The sequence below is a fragment of the Dromiciops gliroides genome, chromosome 2, assembly GCF_019393635.1.
Source record: "Dromiciops gliroides isolate mDroGli1 chromosome 2, mDroGli1.pri, whole genome shotgun sequence".
Lineage (NCBI taxonomy): Eukaryota > Metazoa > Chordata > Mammalia > Microbiotheria > Microbiotheriidae > Dromiciops > Dromiciops gliroides.
Genome location: NC_057862.1, coordinates 484304182 through 484321798, shown reverse-complemented (window position 1 = coordinate 484321798; position 17617 = coordinate 484304182). Strand labels below are relative to the sequence as shown.

The following is a 17617-nucleotide window of genomic DNA, read 5'->3' as shown; positions in this document are numbered from 1 at the left end:
TAAATTCCTCTGTTTACCTTTTCACTCTCTTTACATTTGGCATCTTCGTATCTTCCCAGGCCTCTTAGAAAGATTCCCTTCACTATGCAATCCAGCCATACTAACCTTCTTGGTCTTCCACATACACTCAGTGTTCCATCTCCCATTTCTCTGACTTTGTACTTGCTTTTCTCCTATGTGTAGAACATACTCCTTCCTCATCTCTGCCTCTAGAAATCCTTGGATTTCTTTCCAGACTTGCTTAGCTCAAGTGCCATCTTCCACCTGACCTTTTTTTCTAATCCCTTAGCTGCTGGTGCACTCTTTCCCAAAACTACTTTTTATTGATTTTTATGTACATTATAAATATGTTTTCATCCCCATTAGGTGCAAACTCCTTAAGATCAAGGACTCTTTCATTTTGTGCTTTTCACAAAGTAGACACTTAATAAATGCTTACTTAGTAGATTAGATATAAAATTTCTAGAGCTATTGATCAACTCCAAGATACATTTTCCCTACCTTTGGCAGAAACCAAAGATGGTTTATGGTGACTAAGTCATAATCCTCCCATCAGTTTGTGCATTCATAATAAATGAAAATTAACATTCTATAGACTCTTAGCCTCCACCTTTTGGAGAAGAATATGGAAGCAGAGTTTTCTAGCTTTACAGTGGTATTTCATAATTTTCTCCATTTCAAAATGTAATTTTTGTAAACCATGTGTATTCTCTTATGAAGTGGTTTGGGACTTTGGTTTTTGAAATTGTTTTCTTTGTAAACAGAATGAATTTGTTTTGTTTGAGGTCTTAAATGACATCTTATTCTGCTTGCAGGCATATGTTGTTTTTGTTACAACATTAGGTGGTCAGTGGTTAGAACGCAGCTTTGCTACATTCTTATCCCATGTCCTTGATCTGGTTTCACATCCTCGGGCCACTCAAACACATGTAGAAGCTGTGTACTCAAGAAGATGTGTCTCCTTTATCCTCAGAGCTACCGTAGGCAGTCTGCTTGGGGAAAAAGCTCAGATTGCAGCTGCCAAAGAAATCTGCCAAGCCATTGGAAAACAAATGAAAGCAGTGGGTAAGGATTTTTTTCTTTCACTTTGAAAATTAATAATACGTATGGTCACAAATCATATTTATACAATGTGAAGGAACCACAGAGGCTGTCTAGTCCCACTGCCTCGTTCTTTATATGAAGAAACTGAAGACCAGTGAGGTTTGTATGTAACTCACCTAAGATCACAAAGGAGGAAGGATTTAAACCCAAGTTCTCTGACTCCAGAGCCTGCATAATATCTGATACCTCTAAGGAGGTATTGTTTATCACAATTATCTTAATCACTGATTCTTCAGATATTTCTAAAGTATTTGAAAGTTTGTTCCCATCATCCTGTTTATTATGAATTTGATTAGCAAACAAATTTTTTATGAAGAAAACTAATTCAAGCCTATCCTCATCTTGAATGATCATGAATTATTTTTGTTTGTTTTTTGGGCAGGGCAATGAGGGTTAAGTGACTTGCCCAGGGTCACACAACTAGTAAGTGTCAAGTGTCTGAGGTGGGATTTGAACTCAGGTCCTCCTGAATCCAGGGCCAGTGCTTTATCCACTGCGCCACCTAGCTGCCCCCATGATCATGAATTATTAATGCGATTCATGCTAGTGAAGTTTATTTTAAAGATATTTAGTTAGGGGCAGCTAGGTGATGCAGTGGATAAAGCACTGGCCCTGGATTCAGGAGGAGCTGAGTTCAAGTCTGGCCTCAGACACTTAATACTTACTAGCTGTGTGACCCTGGGCAAGTCACTTAACCTCAATTGCCTCACCCAAAAAAAAAAAAAGATATTTAGTTAATAATTTGTTCTATATTGACAGCTTGATAAAGACTGAATTTGTGTATTATCCAAAATGAAACAAACTCTAAAGACAAAAAAACTTTTAGTTAATTATTTCTAGCTTATTTATTACCACAGTGTAGAACCTTGTTTACCTAAATTAAATTAAATTATAGGAACTTAAAAAATTAAATTAGCAAATGAGTTGTATCTCTTGGTATACTTAGAGATACAATGTAGTATCAGAGGCAAAAAACTTCAGTCAATACAAAGGTCATCCTTGTATTCTACTTCTCATTGGTTTTCTTTCTTTCTTCTTTTTTTTTTTTGCTGGGCATTGAGGGTTAAGTGACTTGCCCAGGGTCACACAGCTAGTAAGTGTCAAGTGTCTGAGGCCAGATTTGAACTCAGGTATTCCTGAATCCAGGGCCAGTGCTTTATCCACTGCGCCACCTAGCTACCCCTGGTTTTCATTAATTATGCCTTTTTTAAAGATTAGGTATCATGGGTAGAAAAATATTCTCCCTTTGTAGTTATCTTGGGGACCATGAATTATCTGTGTTAAGCCTTTTTTAGCTTTGGTTGGTAATGAAAAAAATTATCTGGTTCTTTGTCGCACAGTATTTGACATCAAGTAACAGGGCCAGCAGTGGCTCTTTGAAAATGAGTCAAGTAGGGGCAGCTAGGTGGTGCAGTGGATAGAGCACTGGCCCTGGAGTCAGGAGGACCTGAGTTCAAATCCAGCCTCAGACACTTAACACTTACTAGCTGTGTGACCCTGGGCAAGTCACTTAACCCCAATTGCCTCACTTAAAAAAAAAGAAAGAAAATGAGTCAAGTAACAAGCTTCAGAGTTATTTTCATTGCAGACCTTCTTTTTAATCTAGCCATGTGAGGAGGAAAATGATTCTAGAATGTGGATACATTTTATATACTTTATAGATAGACTTTATGGATCTACTTAAATATGCATTGAGCGACTATACTCTGATTATATGACTCCTTTAAAACAAATACTATTCGACATTTGTACTGATAATTGGGAAGTTATGATAAAAAGATTTGATTTGCAGTCATTAAACATGTTATATTATTTTTAAAATAAATGGACTAAAGAAACCTGAAGTCAGAATTTTAATTTACTCATACTAAGTACCTGATATTGTTTTGTTTCTCCAGAAGCAGTAGTGAATGATACAAGTAGTGAAAACAAATCTGGAGCTGCTGACATAGCAGCCAGTCAGCATGTGATGGTGTGTGCCCTGCAGGAGCTTGGTAGCTTAGTCCAAAGCTTAAATGCCACTGCATCTCCTCTTATTCAGGAAGCGTCTATAGGTATGCACTCGACTTGCATGCAAAAGTCTTTCTTAAGATTTGGGGACAACTTTTAATATCATGATGTAACTGCTATTTGATTAATTGGTCATTTGTTTAATTAGTCATTTTTTTACAGATATAATAATACTATTTTATTGGAACTGTGAATTGATTCAATTCTTCTAGAAAGTAATTTAAAATTATGGTAAAAATGCTTAGACAGATGTGAAGAAAGTTTAATTATAAAGAATACAGAACTAAAAGTGCTTTCTGACAGGTTTTTTTTTCCTTAACTGTTCAATTTTATAGTAGCCTTTTATGCAAAGTTTTGCTTCTAGACAATTTTTTTTTCTTATTCAGTCTACAAGTATTTATTAAGCCAATGCCAGGTACTGTGTTAAGTGCTAGGGATACAAAGAATGGTAAAAACATTGAACTGCCCTCAAGGAGTTCAACAGTCAAACAACTATCTGCATTATTATTCATCCTTCTAGACAGTTTTTATAAGTGACAGTTATTGACAGAGTATGTAACCAGGTACAAGAAAAATTCTCATAAAATAATTAAACTGGGTATCTGTATATGGAACTTTAAATTCCCTGAGGACAATGAACTGTGTTGTCTTAGTTTCTTCAGAGAACCTAACAATGCCTTTTACATAGTAAGTGATTGAATATATAGTTACTGAATGACTAGCTCTACATGCTTTGTAGAATTAAGAAAAATATAAAAACTTCATAAAAACATTTGTGAAACTGTTCGAAGTATAATATTGATTTTATAGTCAAGGAAACTAAAAAATATTACTCTTCTCCATGAAGCCTCCTGTGATCTATTGCTACTTACCATTCCTCCCCTTTCCTTCCACCCAGTTGAAAGTTCTCTCCTAGTCCTCATATTTCAAATAGCACTTTGCCAAAAATACTTCTTTTTTCTTATCACATACTATTACACATATTTACCACATACTTTTTCTCTAACAAATTATAAGGTCCTTGGAATTTAGCTCTGTATCCTATATACATATTGTAAGTGTATATGTGTGTATGTATGTAGATGTGTGTATTTGTGTATCCTGTATTGTGCCTAAACTCTTAAAAATGTTTTTTAAGTTTAATTCAGTTGCCTCAGTAAATTAATGAGAAAACCAGGAACAGTTCAGTCAAGTCAGAAAGCATTTAGGTTACCTATATATGTGCTAAATGCTATAGATACAAAGAAAGTAAAAAACATTTCTTTGCCCTCAAGGATCTTAAAATCTAATTGGACAGAAAACATTCAAACAACTGTGTACAAACAAGATATATCTGCATATATAAAATAAACAAATTTTGTCTGCATAGATGTCTGCATACATGTGTATGCATACATATATACACATACACAGGATAAATAGAATATTATAGAGAAGACACTAGCATTTAGGGGGACCAGCAAAGGCTTCTTGCAGAAGTATGTATTTTTAGCTTAGGCTTTAAGGAAGCCAGGGAAACCAAGAGACAATAAGTATTGGAGATGGCCAGAGAAAATGCACAAATTAGGGAGACAGGCCTGGGTACCTGGGCCTCTTGATTTCTAGGCTGTAGAACTGTTTAGTCTACCTCCTTTGAATTTCTACATTGAATAAGTATGTTTAATATAGGTACGTTGATGGGTCTATTATCTCATTAGTGTGTATACTTTCTTTTGTTGCCCATCCTTTCTTCATCCTGTGTGATTCTTTTTCATGTACTCTCCTAATTCCTTCTCAAAAATCCACTGAAAATATTGGTAGGCTCCTTCTCGATGTGTTTACATTGCATGGATAGCATTAGGGTATACCTTGTGTTCATGAGTTATTCTCTCATTCTTGTTACATTAGCCACCCACCTCCTTTTCCAGTCATATATCTCCCTGATAATATCATTTATGCTGCTTTTCCTGTATAATTTTGCATTGGTAATATGTTGCATCCTAATATGCACATCATGATCTCCTACATTGTCCTTTGTGTAATCTGAAGTTATATTTCTTCAAAGACTGTTGTATACCATGAAATCCTTCAGCATAACTATATATTTTAAAAAGTGGACCTTTGTTTCAGGGATAACTTTGAGGTCACTAAAAAAACTGTACAATTTTCCTGATGTGTTCTGATCCACCCATTTCCTGCTTATTCAGTTCTAAATCAATTCTTTATCCATTTTCAATTATTTTCCATGCTATTATTATCTTGATGATTTTTTTTTGTACAGGTTTTATTCTCTTCTGATTGACTCTAAGTTAATTCAGAGGCCCTGCTTCTTTCTTGTTAAATGGGCCAAAGCAGAGGCCATAAGAAAAGAGAAGCCTAATATCAGATGACATAAGTTTCTATTCTGTTAATTTCATTCAAAGCTTATCTATATAGATAAGATGTACTAATGGGTTGACTATCCACCTGCATGAAAAGGAGGTAATGAATGAAAGGAATCATAGCTGGATCTTCATATATTTAGAGGGGGATAGTACCTAAGGGACCATCAGACCCACCTCTTGCATTTTATAGAAGAAGAAGCTGAGGCTAGAAGTAGTGAAGGGAGTTTTCCTATAGTGACACATTTAGTAAATAACAGAGGCAAGATTTATACTCAGGTCAAAATTACATTGAAAGGATTTGTAGATGAATTAAAAATGTTATTGATATTTTTGATTCTGGTGTTCCCAATGTATGTGATACTTATTTCAAGACAAATAATTGGAAAATATAAATATTTATGTTTAATTCTAAATCAAGTAACATTTTATTAGACATGCCTATGACTGACTAGTATTCTGTGTTTCAGAAGCTTCTCTTGTAGTACATTATTGTTTATAAACAGCTGTATAAAATATATTCTTTCACTAGTTTATAAAATTATCTGCAAAAAACCCGATTATTTTGATTTTTGTTATTGTATTATATTCTTTTTGTTTGGCAAAATTGGTTTTTCTATTTTTAAAAAGCATACTTTTTTTGTTTTTTCTTCAGGTCTTTTGGAAACTGTAACATCAGTGCTTCTACATCCAAGTATGGCTGCCCGACTTGCTGCAGCATGGTGTTTGCGTTGTGTAGCTGTGGCATTGCCTTTCCAGTTGACTCCATTTCTAGACAGATGTGCAGAAAGGCTCAACAATCTGAAAAGCTCACCTGAAGCTGTTAGCGGTTACAGTTTTGCAATGGCTGCTTTGTTAGGTGGAGTACATCAGTGCCCATTGGGTATCCCTCATGCCAAAGGAAAGGTAAAATGTAGATTATAGTAATTAGCCATAAATATTTGTGAAGCATCTGCAATTTGTGATACTAAATTATGCTAAAATATTATAATAGTGGTGACAGTTAAAAACTAAAAATTTTAAATACCAAAAATTAGATTTATGTTAATAAGATTTCAATATTTCATGGTTCCTTTATTTCATTGTGGCTTTTCATTCTACCATTACTGACTACTTACAACAAATCTACAACTTAGTATTTGTGAGTATCTGTGATCAAGGAAATCATCATTACCCTGCAGCCAAGCTGGTGTTGAACCTTTCCAAATTTCGAACAAGGCTGGTTCTTTTATAACAGATATGCATCGTATCCCCAAACCATTCTTGAAACCCTGCCACCTTGTTAGGACTAACAAAGCTTTTATTACCCTGGCATAGCCTTCAAGAACTCACAGTCACCTCCATACCATAATAAGGCATAGAAGTATGACTTTAAAATCCCAGAATCTTAGTTAGAAGGGGACTTAAGAGGCTGTAGAAGATTCACAACAATATAGTTTGTTAGAAAATCAGAATTGACAAATTGGAAGAGAAGTTTTACATTAAACTCTGCTTTAAATACTTTCAAAGATTTTGCATGTTATAATTGTGTAAATTTATTTAGAGTATAGGGCTTTATTATAGTAACTACTAGAATTCTATTTCTGCTTTCAGGGATAAATATTTTCTTTTATGTGTACTTATGTGTATAAAAAAAAAAACACAAACCCAGACCCACAAACTATGAACCAACAATGTATAGGAACCATAATTCTGCATTTATGTTGAGTGTTTCATAATTATTAACAAGAAAACCTTTTGTTCAGAATTGATCAGGGTAGAGATAAATATTTTATCTTAATATTAGGATTTTCTTCCAGCTAGCTCAATTTGTCATTACAACTTTCCTGTGGGATAGATGGAGGCTCAAATATATTCCTTTTTTAATGGATAAATTGGTCTTTATCCACTTCATAATTTCTGTTTCCCAACGATCTCCATGAAATCTTCCATTATCATTTCAACCTTCACTGATTTCCCCTTCCTCTGAATGCATTTCTGCCACTAATTTGAGGTTTTAAGCTTATACTGATTCATATTCTTTCATTTGTATTTGTCCTATCCCTTAACATATTTTAAATTCCTTGAGGATGAAGATTATGTCATCATTCTTTGTTTTCTCTGTACTGCCTAATAAAGTACCAAGCACAAGTAGATGCTCAGTATTTAATTAAATTTAAGCAATTTGCCCAAGATTTCACACTGATGAGTAGAACTGGGACTATAATACATCAGTGTCCCCTGACTTTCAATTTTGTGGTTATAGTTGCTTATTTGAGAACACTTAGAATGCGCCAGGCACTGTAGCAAATACTGGAAATACAAAAAGAAGACCCATCCCCCAATTGATTCCTTAGTGGCTAGAGTGCTATGCCTGGAATCAGGAAGCTATGAGTTCAAATCTGGCCTTAGTCACTTACCAGCTGTGTGATCCTGGGTAAGTCACTTAACCTCTTTCTCAGTTTCCTCAACTAGAACATGGGGATAATTGGGGATAAACATAACATTTACCTTTCTGGGTTGTTTTGAGGATTGAATGAAATAATATTTGAAAAATACTTAAGAGCGTTTGGCACCTAGTATATACTTAATAAATAATTGTTTTTTTCTTAAATTTAATGTTTTCTTTGCAGATGGTAGTAAGCATTGCTGAAGATCTTTTACGAACTGCTGCTCAAAACAGTAGGCTGTCCTTGCAGCGCACTCAAGCTGGATGGCTTCTACTTGGAGCACTTATGACTTTAGGTATAATTAATCATATTTGAGTAGGATTTTTCCTTATTTCTGCTCGTGTCAGTAAACAACAACAAAAATTTAGTTCATAATAATTTTTATACTTCAAATTCTAAGCTTTGAATGACACAAAATGTTATATTGGTATTACATTTAAAATAAAACAAAAATGCATATGCAAATTGTGTTTTCATCTTTAGTTGCCTTCGAAGGCAATAAAAAGGATTCAGAAGGTACACAACACTTATTTTTTCTTTGAATGTTGTTAAGTATGGCTTTAAAAAATATTATTGCCAGCAACGAGAGAGACAAAATTAGGAATTCAGACTCAGGATAATAGTCTTTAGGATTATTCTCATTTAATAGTTTGAGGAAAATCTTAAGAAGCAGAAGTATTAAATTTGTGACCCAGGATATCCTTTTCAATGTATCTTTAAAAAAAAAATCAAATTAACAATAATATAATGAATTTTGCCTGTCACTTAGAAGATAGTCTCTTTTATCCAAAGGTGGTGGTGGTTTTTTTTTTTTTCCTTCATTCTCGAAGAGGATCATAACATCAGGGTGATGTCACCATAAGTATATTGGATTTAAGTGATGGAGGGCTGTGTAAAGTCACCAAGCTCACTTTCTCCTCTAGAGCCACTGGGGCCCAGTGGCAAGATATAGATCAAGATGACTGGAGATGACCTTGGATGTTTAAGCAGTTGGGGTTAAATGACTTGCCCAGGGTCACACAGCTAGTAAGTGTCTGAGGTGAGATTTGAACTTAGATCCTCCCAACTTCAGGGCCAGTCCTCTATCCACGGAGCCACCTGGCTGCCCCTATCCAAAGGTAGTAACTTTTCTAAAAGACTAGATTGCTAGATTAGTAGTCTATTTCACTAACCCCCTAAATTTAGGTCCAATATAAAACTAAAGTTGCTACTGAAATGAAAGAATATATATTTTTACAAAATAACAATTAAAATGTTGTCACAGGTGTCTATGTAACTAAATGTGCCATTTAAAAATATTATTAAACATTGTTTATGATCTAACCTATTTTTTTCATTTATATTCAGTGTTATACTTGAATGCAGAGAGTTGTCATCTATTAAAACTGAATTTTATTTTATTTCTTAAAAAAACCATAAATGTAGGGGCAGCTAGGTAGCACACTGGATAAAGCACCGGCCCTGGATTCAGGAGTACCTGAGTTCAAATCTGGCCTCAGACACTTGACACTTACTAGCTGTGTGACCCTGGGCAAGTCACTTAACCCCCATTGCCCTGCACAAAAAACCAACCAAACAAACAAAACCATAAACGTTTATTACTTTCCACTCCAATGTATTAAAAAGCATATTTTACTTAAGGTATGTAACTCCTTCTTGAAGTGCTTGGTATTTTTCTTGTAAAACTGAAATAAACAGTTTTGCATGTATAATTAAAAGTCCTTAACAAGTTATAGGAATAAAAGTTGACATGAATGTTTCTTACCTAAAGTAACTATTTTAGAAAATCGTAATTGTCATAGTGAAGAAAAATGAATGTAATACTGTTTTAAATAAGTCAAAATAGTGTTATGTCATTTGAAAGTTGCTTTTAATGTCTCACTTTTAAATTTATTTTTATTTTTTAATCTTTTTGTGGGACAGTGAGGGTTAAGTGACTTGCCCAAGGTCACACAGGTATTAAGTGTCAAGTGTCTGAGGCCAGATTTGAACTCAGGTCTTCCTGAATCCAGGGCTGGTGCTTTATCCATTGCACCACCTAGCTGACCCTCGCTTTTTTTAACAAAGAAATTTGTTGTGAGTAATAATTGGGTACATTGAAGGTGTGGGTAATAAAAAGTATTTTAAAAAATTATTAGAGCAAGAGCATTCAATTTCAAAGAGAATTATGTAGACCCAGGAATATTCTAACATATTCCTATATTTCCTTTCCTTGACCTTTTTATTTATAGTATTTGTAGCCATCATTTTTGTATTTTATATGATTAAACACATAAATTATTTTTCTCATTTTTTTGATTAGGTCCTTCTGTCGTTCGTTACCATCTTCCCAAAATGCTGCTATTATGGCGAAATGTCTTCCCTCGTTCCTTAAAGGAGCTAGAGGCTGAAAAGGCACGAGGAGATTCTTTTACTTGGCAGGTAACATTGGAAGGCCGAGCTGGAGCTTTATGTGGTAAGTACTGAAATCAATTTGACTTTTAAAAGTTACTATATTAATAGAAGTTCATTGAGCAAATGAAAAGAATACTTTTAAAAGTGTCTTTTGATATTGTGATGTTAGTCACCCAGCTCATGTGACAAGTTAGATTAGAACTCTTGTTCTTACTATCACTTACTTTTATCTCTTTAAATGCATGAGAAGTGGGGCAGCTAGGTGGCACAGTGGATAGAGCACTGGCCCTGGATTCAGGAGGACCTGAGTTCAAATCTGGCCTCAGACACTTGACACTTACTAGCTGTGTGACCCTGGGCAAGTCAGTTAACCCTCATTGCCCTGCAACAAAAAAGAAAGAAAGAAAGTTAAATCCACCAATTTTTTTGTTTGTTTAGAAGGTATACACTTCAAGATTTAGAATAGGAGGGGTGGAATCAGGATGGCAGAGGAAGGCAGTGACTTGCCTGAGCTCTCCCTAAGATCCCTCCAAATGCCTTTAAATAATGCAATAAGACAATTCCTGGAGCAGCAAAACCCGCAAAAAGATAGGGTGAAATCATTTTCTAGCCAAAGACAATTTAGAAGGTCGGCATGAAAGGTCTGCTTTACTGTGGTGAGAGTGGAGTACAGTCCAGCACAAGCTGTGCCAGCTTAGCCCCAGTCCTAGCACAGACCCAGCCCCGATCCCAGCAAACCAGGAACAGGCCTTGGAAGCCTCTGAATCAGAAGTGTTGGCAACTGCTTCTGGAACTCAGCCCACAGACAGTAAGGGGGTCGGACAGTTGGTCAGAAGGAGATTACAGAGATCTCTTTGCCAGCACTGAGGTAGGACCCTGTTGTTTTGCCCGTATTCAGATCCAGGTCACAGTCTTGGGTGGCAGTCCCAGGCAGGAGAAGAGCACAAGCACCCTGGAGCTTGTACCCACAGTGGAGTAGGATTTTGTTCATAGCTTCAGGGCAGAAAAGCAGGCCTGCCTTTGCTTGTAGACCAGAACACAGGCCAGGAGAGTAATAAATATACCTCTCCTTAAATCATGCCACCTTGAGAGAACTAAAAACTTACAAATTCCAAGACATTATCTCTGAAAGCAGCTGCACAAACTCCCTGAATCTTGAGACAGTGTGCCTTCCACCCTGGAAGCAGTGCCACACTTTAACAAAGAGTAAAAAGTCAAGAAATAGGCTGGGAAAATGAGCAAATAGGAAAAAAAAATGCTGACCATAGAAAGTTTCTGTGATGACAAGGAAGACCAACATATGCCCTTAGAAGAAAATAACAAAGTCAAAGCTCCTAAATCTAAAGCTTCCAAGAAAAATATGAATTGGTCTCAAGCCATAGAAGGGCTCAAAAGGAACTTTGAAAATAAAGTAAGAGGTGTAGAGGAAAAAAATGGAGGGAGAAATGAGAGTGATTCAAGAAAATCATGAAAAAAAAAGTCAGCAGCTTGGTAAAGGAGACACAAAAAAATGCTAAATAAAATAAAATAAATAAATAAATAAAATGAAACAGACTAGGCCAAATGGTAAAAGAGGTACAAAAAGCAATGGGGAAAAGAATGCCTTGAAAAGCCAAACTGACCAAATGGAAAAGGAGGTACAAAAGCTCTCTGAAGAAAATAACTCCTTAAAAATTAGGATTGAGCAAATAGAAGTTAATGACTTTATGAGAAATTAAGAAACAATAAAGAAAAATCAAAAGAATGAAAAAAAATAGAAGGCAATGTGAAATATCTCATTGGAAAAACAACTGACCTGGAAAATAGATCCAGGAAAGATAATATGAAAATTATGGGACTACCTGAAAGCCATGATCAAAAAAAGAGCCTAGACATCATCTTCCAAGAAATTGTCAGGGAAAATTGCCCTGATATTCTAGAACCAGAAGTGTGAGAATATTATTACCAGAGGCCCCCTGCTGTGAGAGCATGGGTTGACCTTTCTAAGGTTCAGTGTCCCAAAGTTACCTCACATCAACATGAGACCACTCTCAACCAATCAGCTTGAAGCAGTGTTTGAGGCAGTTGGTTTTGTCAGTTGGTGTTTGGAACCTTGTGAGGTTAGCAACTGAACCAGGAGTGGTTGAGGTAGTTAGGGTTTTCCTATTCTTTCAGAAACACTTGTTCTCTCTTTGTTAACTTCTAATATATTTTAATAAATGTTTAATACCTAAACTGTTAAACTGTTGTCCTAGTTAGCTTTCCCCACAAGGGGACTGATAGGGTAACTACACACATTTAGTTTTATCCATCACAGAAGGTAAACTAGAAATTGAAAATCCAGCAATCACCTCCTGAAAGAGATCCCAAAATGAAAACTCCCAGGAATATTACAGGCAAATTCCAGAACTCCCACGTCAAGGAGAAAATATTGCAAGTAACCAGAAAGAAACAATTCAAGTATTGTGGAGCCACAGATATAGCAAGATCTAGCAGCTTCCACATTAAAGGATTGGAGGGCATGCAATATGATATTCCAGAGGGTGAAGGAACTAGGATTGCCACCCAGAATCACTTTCCCAGCAAAACTGAGTATAATCCTTCAGGCATTCTTGATGTGAAAAGACCTGAACTGAATAGAAAATAACTTTCAAATATAAGACTCTAGAGAAGCACAAAAAGGTAAACAGGAAAAAGAAATCATAAGGGATAGGGAGGGAATAGAATGGAGGGAAATAGCAATAGTAACTGTTTGTCTGACAAAGGCCTCATTTCTCAAACACATAGAAAACTTAGATTTATTAGGATGAGAGCCATTCCCCAATTGATAAATGATCAAAAGATTTGAAGAGTTTTCAGATGAAATAATCAAAGCTGTCTATAACCATATGGAAAAAAAAGTGCTCTGACTCACTATTGACTAGAAAGATGCAAGTCAGGGCAATTCTAGGGTACTACCTCTTACCTATTGGATTGGTTAATAGGACAGTGGAGGAAAATTACAAATGTTATAGGGGATATGGGGAAAATGAAGCATTAATGCACTGTTGGTAGAGTTGTAAACTGATTCAAATATTCTGTAGAGCAATTTGAAACTATGGCCAAAGGACTATAAAGCCATGCCTACCCTTTGACCTAGTAATACCACTACTAGGTCAGTATCCAAAAAGAGAAAAAAAACAAAAGGACCTATATGTACAAAAATTTATGGCAACCCTTTTCTGATGCAAATCGAGGAGATGCCCATCAGTTGGGGAATGGCTGAACAAATTGTGGGATGAGATTATGATGGAATATTACTGTGCTATAAGAAATGATGAGCAGGATGTTCTCAGAAAAACCTGGAAAGACTTAACAGGAGCTGATGCAAAATGGAATGTACTGTATAAAAAGTAACAGCAATATTGTAAGATGATCAGCTGTCAATGACTTAGCTATTCTCAGCAATACAATGATCCAAGACAGCTCTGAAGGACTTATGAAAAATATGATCCGTCTCCAGAGAAAGAACTGATGGTGTCTGAATACAGATTAAGCATATTTTTAAAAGTTTCTTTTTCTTAATGGTTTTTGGTCTGTTTTCTTTCACAACCTGACTTATTTGGAAATGTCTTTCATGACTACATGTGTATAACTTATATTGGGGGATGGGGAGGGGGGAAGGAAGAGAATTTGGACCACAAAGTTTTTAAAATGGATGTTGAAAATTGTTTTTACATGTAATTGGGAAAGAAATAAAATAAAATTCTAAATAAAGAAAAAAAAGAGTTATAATAAAGATTTGAAGTAGAATTTATTGTGACTCAATAGAATCGAAAAAAACCAGGAGTTGCAATTGTATTCTTAAAGCAACAATAAAACTAGACATGATTAAGAAAATGGCTTGTGTTTATATATCAAGAAACCTCTTCCCATGTCAACAAAGTATAGGTATGTATCTTCTTTAAAAATTTCCTTGTTAGGTCTCAACAATATTAGAACAAAAAGATTCCAAAGTTTATTTTTTTCTCACATGGCATTTAATCCAACTAGTAGTTCATTCTTTGAGAATTTGTACTTTATTTGTTCAATATTTTTAAATAAAAGGCTATATATATATATATATATATATATAGTTTGCTCATTTGCCAGTTTAATTTATTTACTTCCCAAGTTGTATCCTGTGTGTGTTTTTTTTAATTTAATTTAGCAATGCGGAGTTTTGTTGCTCATTGTCCTGAGCTTCTAACTGAGGATGTGATTAGAAAATTGATGACACCTATTGAATGTGCCATGACGATGATGTCACAGTAAGTAAACAGTTTGATAAATAATGTACTTATGTATGATTCAACCTTTCATTTTGGTTTGGTACATTGACCTCATAAAATATATTTAAGGGGACAGCTAGATGGCACAGTGGATAGAGCAACGCCCCTGGAGTCAGGAGAACCTGAGTTTTTTTCATTCTCTTTTTAAACCTTTTACATTATAGCTTCTGAGCTCAGTATTAAACTGTAATTACTCTCTCTATGAAGTCAGCAGTGATCTCTTAATTTACAAAGCCTTTACTTAACACTCATTCTTCTTGACCTCTCAGCAGCAGTATTTGATACTGTTGACCATCTCTAGAATATTCTTGCTTCTCTGGTCTTTTTCCTTAGGACTTTCTTTTGTTTCTCTTCCTTCTTGACTGCTTCTTATCAGAATCCTTTGCTAGATCTTAATCTACTTGATGCCCATTAACTGTGGGTATGCCCTAAGACTGTCTTGATCACTCTTCTCTTTATACTTTCTTGGTGATATTCAACAGCATCCATGAGTTCAGTTATAGTGTCTTTACCAGTGATTCTCAGATCTAAAAATAAGCCTTTTTCTCTTTTTTCTGAGCTCTAATGCAATATCATGAGCTGCCTACTCGGAATTTTGACCTGGACATTCTCTAGACATCTCAAATTAAATATAGCCAAAAAATCCATTATTCTTTCCCCTAAACTTATCCTTCCAAACTTTTCTATTACTGTTGAGGGCACTACTATCCTTTCAGTCACCTAGCTTTGAGTCTCTTACTCTGTCACCCCAAACATCTAATCATTTGCCAGATCTTGAAACTTTTGTTCCTCAAATAATTTATGTGTCCATAACTATCACCCGAATCCAGACCTTCATCGCCTCTTAGCTGTATTGAATGTTTTGTTGTTATTCAGTCTTTTCTGACTCTTTGTGTCCCCATTTGGGGTTTTCTTGGCAAAGATACTGGAACAGTTTGCCATTTCCTTATCCAGCTCATTTTACATATGAGGAAACTGAGGCAAACTGGGTTAAGTGATATGCCCAAGGTCACACACCTAGTACATATCTGAAACCAGATTTGAACTCAGGAAGATGAGTCTTCCCAATTCTGTTCCTGGCACTCTATCCACTGTGCCACCTAGCTGGGTGTAAGGGATGTTCAAGGAGGACTAGCACCACTATTTTGAGGGCTTCCTGAGCCATTTTTAGGGATGCTCATCCATCTTTGATGTCTACCTGGCACTTAACTAGTACCTATGGCTCCAAGAAACTGTAGTATGTGCAGCAGCCACAACCCACTAAACTATCTCAGCAGATAACCCGAACCAGGTTGAGGGTCACAGACAGGTCACAAACCCTTCAGTGAGTTAGAAAGCATCTACCCCAAGCATGGGAAGATTTCTCCTAGAGGAATGGGCAAATGAGAACAATTTGCTCCAATGGCCATGAAGGAAGCTGAATGTGTGTGGAGCATTTAAAGCTTGTTCATGTATTGAAGACAATAATGTTATCCACTGTATCCCAGGGCATCGCCAGTCAGTCATCTTGACTTTTTTCCTGCCATTGGACTTAAATGACTCTAGAAGAGAGAATGAGTTTGATGCCTTTGTGCAGCTCTGCTTCACTTAACTCCAATTAATACATAAGTCAAGATATCACCCCAGCATATATTTGAAAATGAAGAACAAATAACACCTATAATCTTCTAGTATCCTCCTAATTGGTCTCCTTGCCTAAGTCTTTCTTCACTCCATTTTATCCTTCACACAGCTGCCCCTAAGTTTTCCTAAAATGAAGTATAATGAAGTTACAATTACCCTTGCTCAAACTTAGTAAAATATAGTGCCTCCCTATTAACTCTAGGATAAAGTACAAACCATTCCATTTGCCATTTGAGTTTCTTTACAACTTGGTCCCTTCTTTCTGGTGTTCTTACACATTACCCCCTTCCACATGCCCTATACTCGAATCAAATTGTCTTGATGTTCTTCACTAATAATAATAATGATGATAATAATAATAGCACACATTTATAGAGTACTTTAAGATTTGCAAAATGCTTTACAAATAATTCATTTTATCTTTATAACTCTATCTCCATACCTTTTTATTGGCTTATGTGCCTAGAATGCTTTGACTCTCTTCAGAACTTAGCTCAAACATCATTTTCCATAGAAGTAGTTTCTTTCCTAGTTTTCCCAAGCAGCTCATGTTTTCCCCTCTAAAGTTGCCTTGTGTCTACTTTGTATGTGTCTTGTGTATATCTTTTTCTATCTGTCTGCCTACAAGTAGTCACCCCATTAGGATGTAAGCTTCTTGAGGGACAGGGACTTTTTGCACTTTTTCTCTCTCTACATTTCATCACTTAGTATGGTGATGGTCCCCTAGAGAAATCTTTAAAAGTGTTTGATCAATTGATATGAGTAATGCAGAAAAAAAGAAAGAATTAAGAATGTACAGTTATCTATTGAATTTTAGCAATTTGTATTTCAGGTATCTGTTCATAAAATTTTTTGCTGAATAAACCATTATAATTCTCCCTTTTGCCATTTTAGCATTCCATCTGTAATTAAGGCCCATGGAGCTCATCTCAAGGCTAGTGCTGCAATGGTCCGTTTAAGGCTTTATGATATTTTGGCATTGTTACCCCCCAAAACTTATGAAGGTAATTAGAACTTACAATATTGTCATAGTCTAGTAAGAATTCTTACTTTTCTGTATGTAATTATATATTTCAAACATTCCTAACTTGGTTATTTCAGGATTTATGGGAAGAAATAATAAACTTGGCAGAAAAAAAGACTATAAAAACTATATAAACTGCTGATGTGTCTTCAGCAGAATCACAAGAATCTTTGCATGCTTTTGTTCAGTGCTGTGTATATTAAATATGTCACTTGAAATATATTTAGAAGTTTTTTTGGAATTTTTTTTGATTGTTTAAAAGATTGACCATATTAGATCAAAATATATATTAAGATAATCAACTAGAAAGAAGTTCCATTATTGTAGATAATTTTAAAAGTGTCAGTTTCTCATTGCACTGAGAATTATTTTTTAAAAATTGAA

At 35.4% G+C, this 17617-nt stretch overlaps 1 protein-coding gene across 2 annotated transcripts in view; it reads left to right on the top strand.

Moving 5' to 3' along the window:
* Positions 1–17617, top strand: part of HEATR5B (HEAT repeat containing 5B) — a 132339-nt gene that overhangs the window by 24528 nt on the left and 90194 nt on the right. For both annotated transcript variants that reach the window (XM_043982842.1, XM_043982841.1), the window contains 7 exons: positions 816–1065; positions 3003–3158; positions 6130–6380; positions 8087–8198; positions 10206–10358; positions 14466–14565; positions 17104–17213. In XM_043982842.1, coding sequence (XP_043838777.1) covers positions 816–1065; positions 3003–3158; positions 6130–6380; positions 8087–8198; positions 10206–10358; positions 14466–14565; positions 17104–17213 — 1132 coding nt within the window. The remainder of the gene's footprint in view (positions 1–815; positions 1066–3002; positions 3159–6129; positions 6381–8086; positions 8199–10205; positions 10359–14465; positions 14566–17103; positions 17214–17617) is intronic.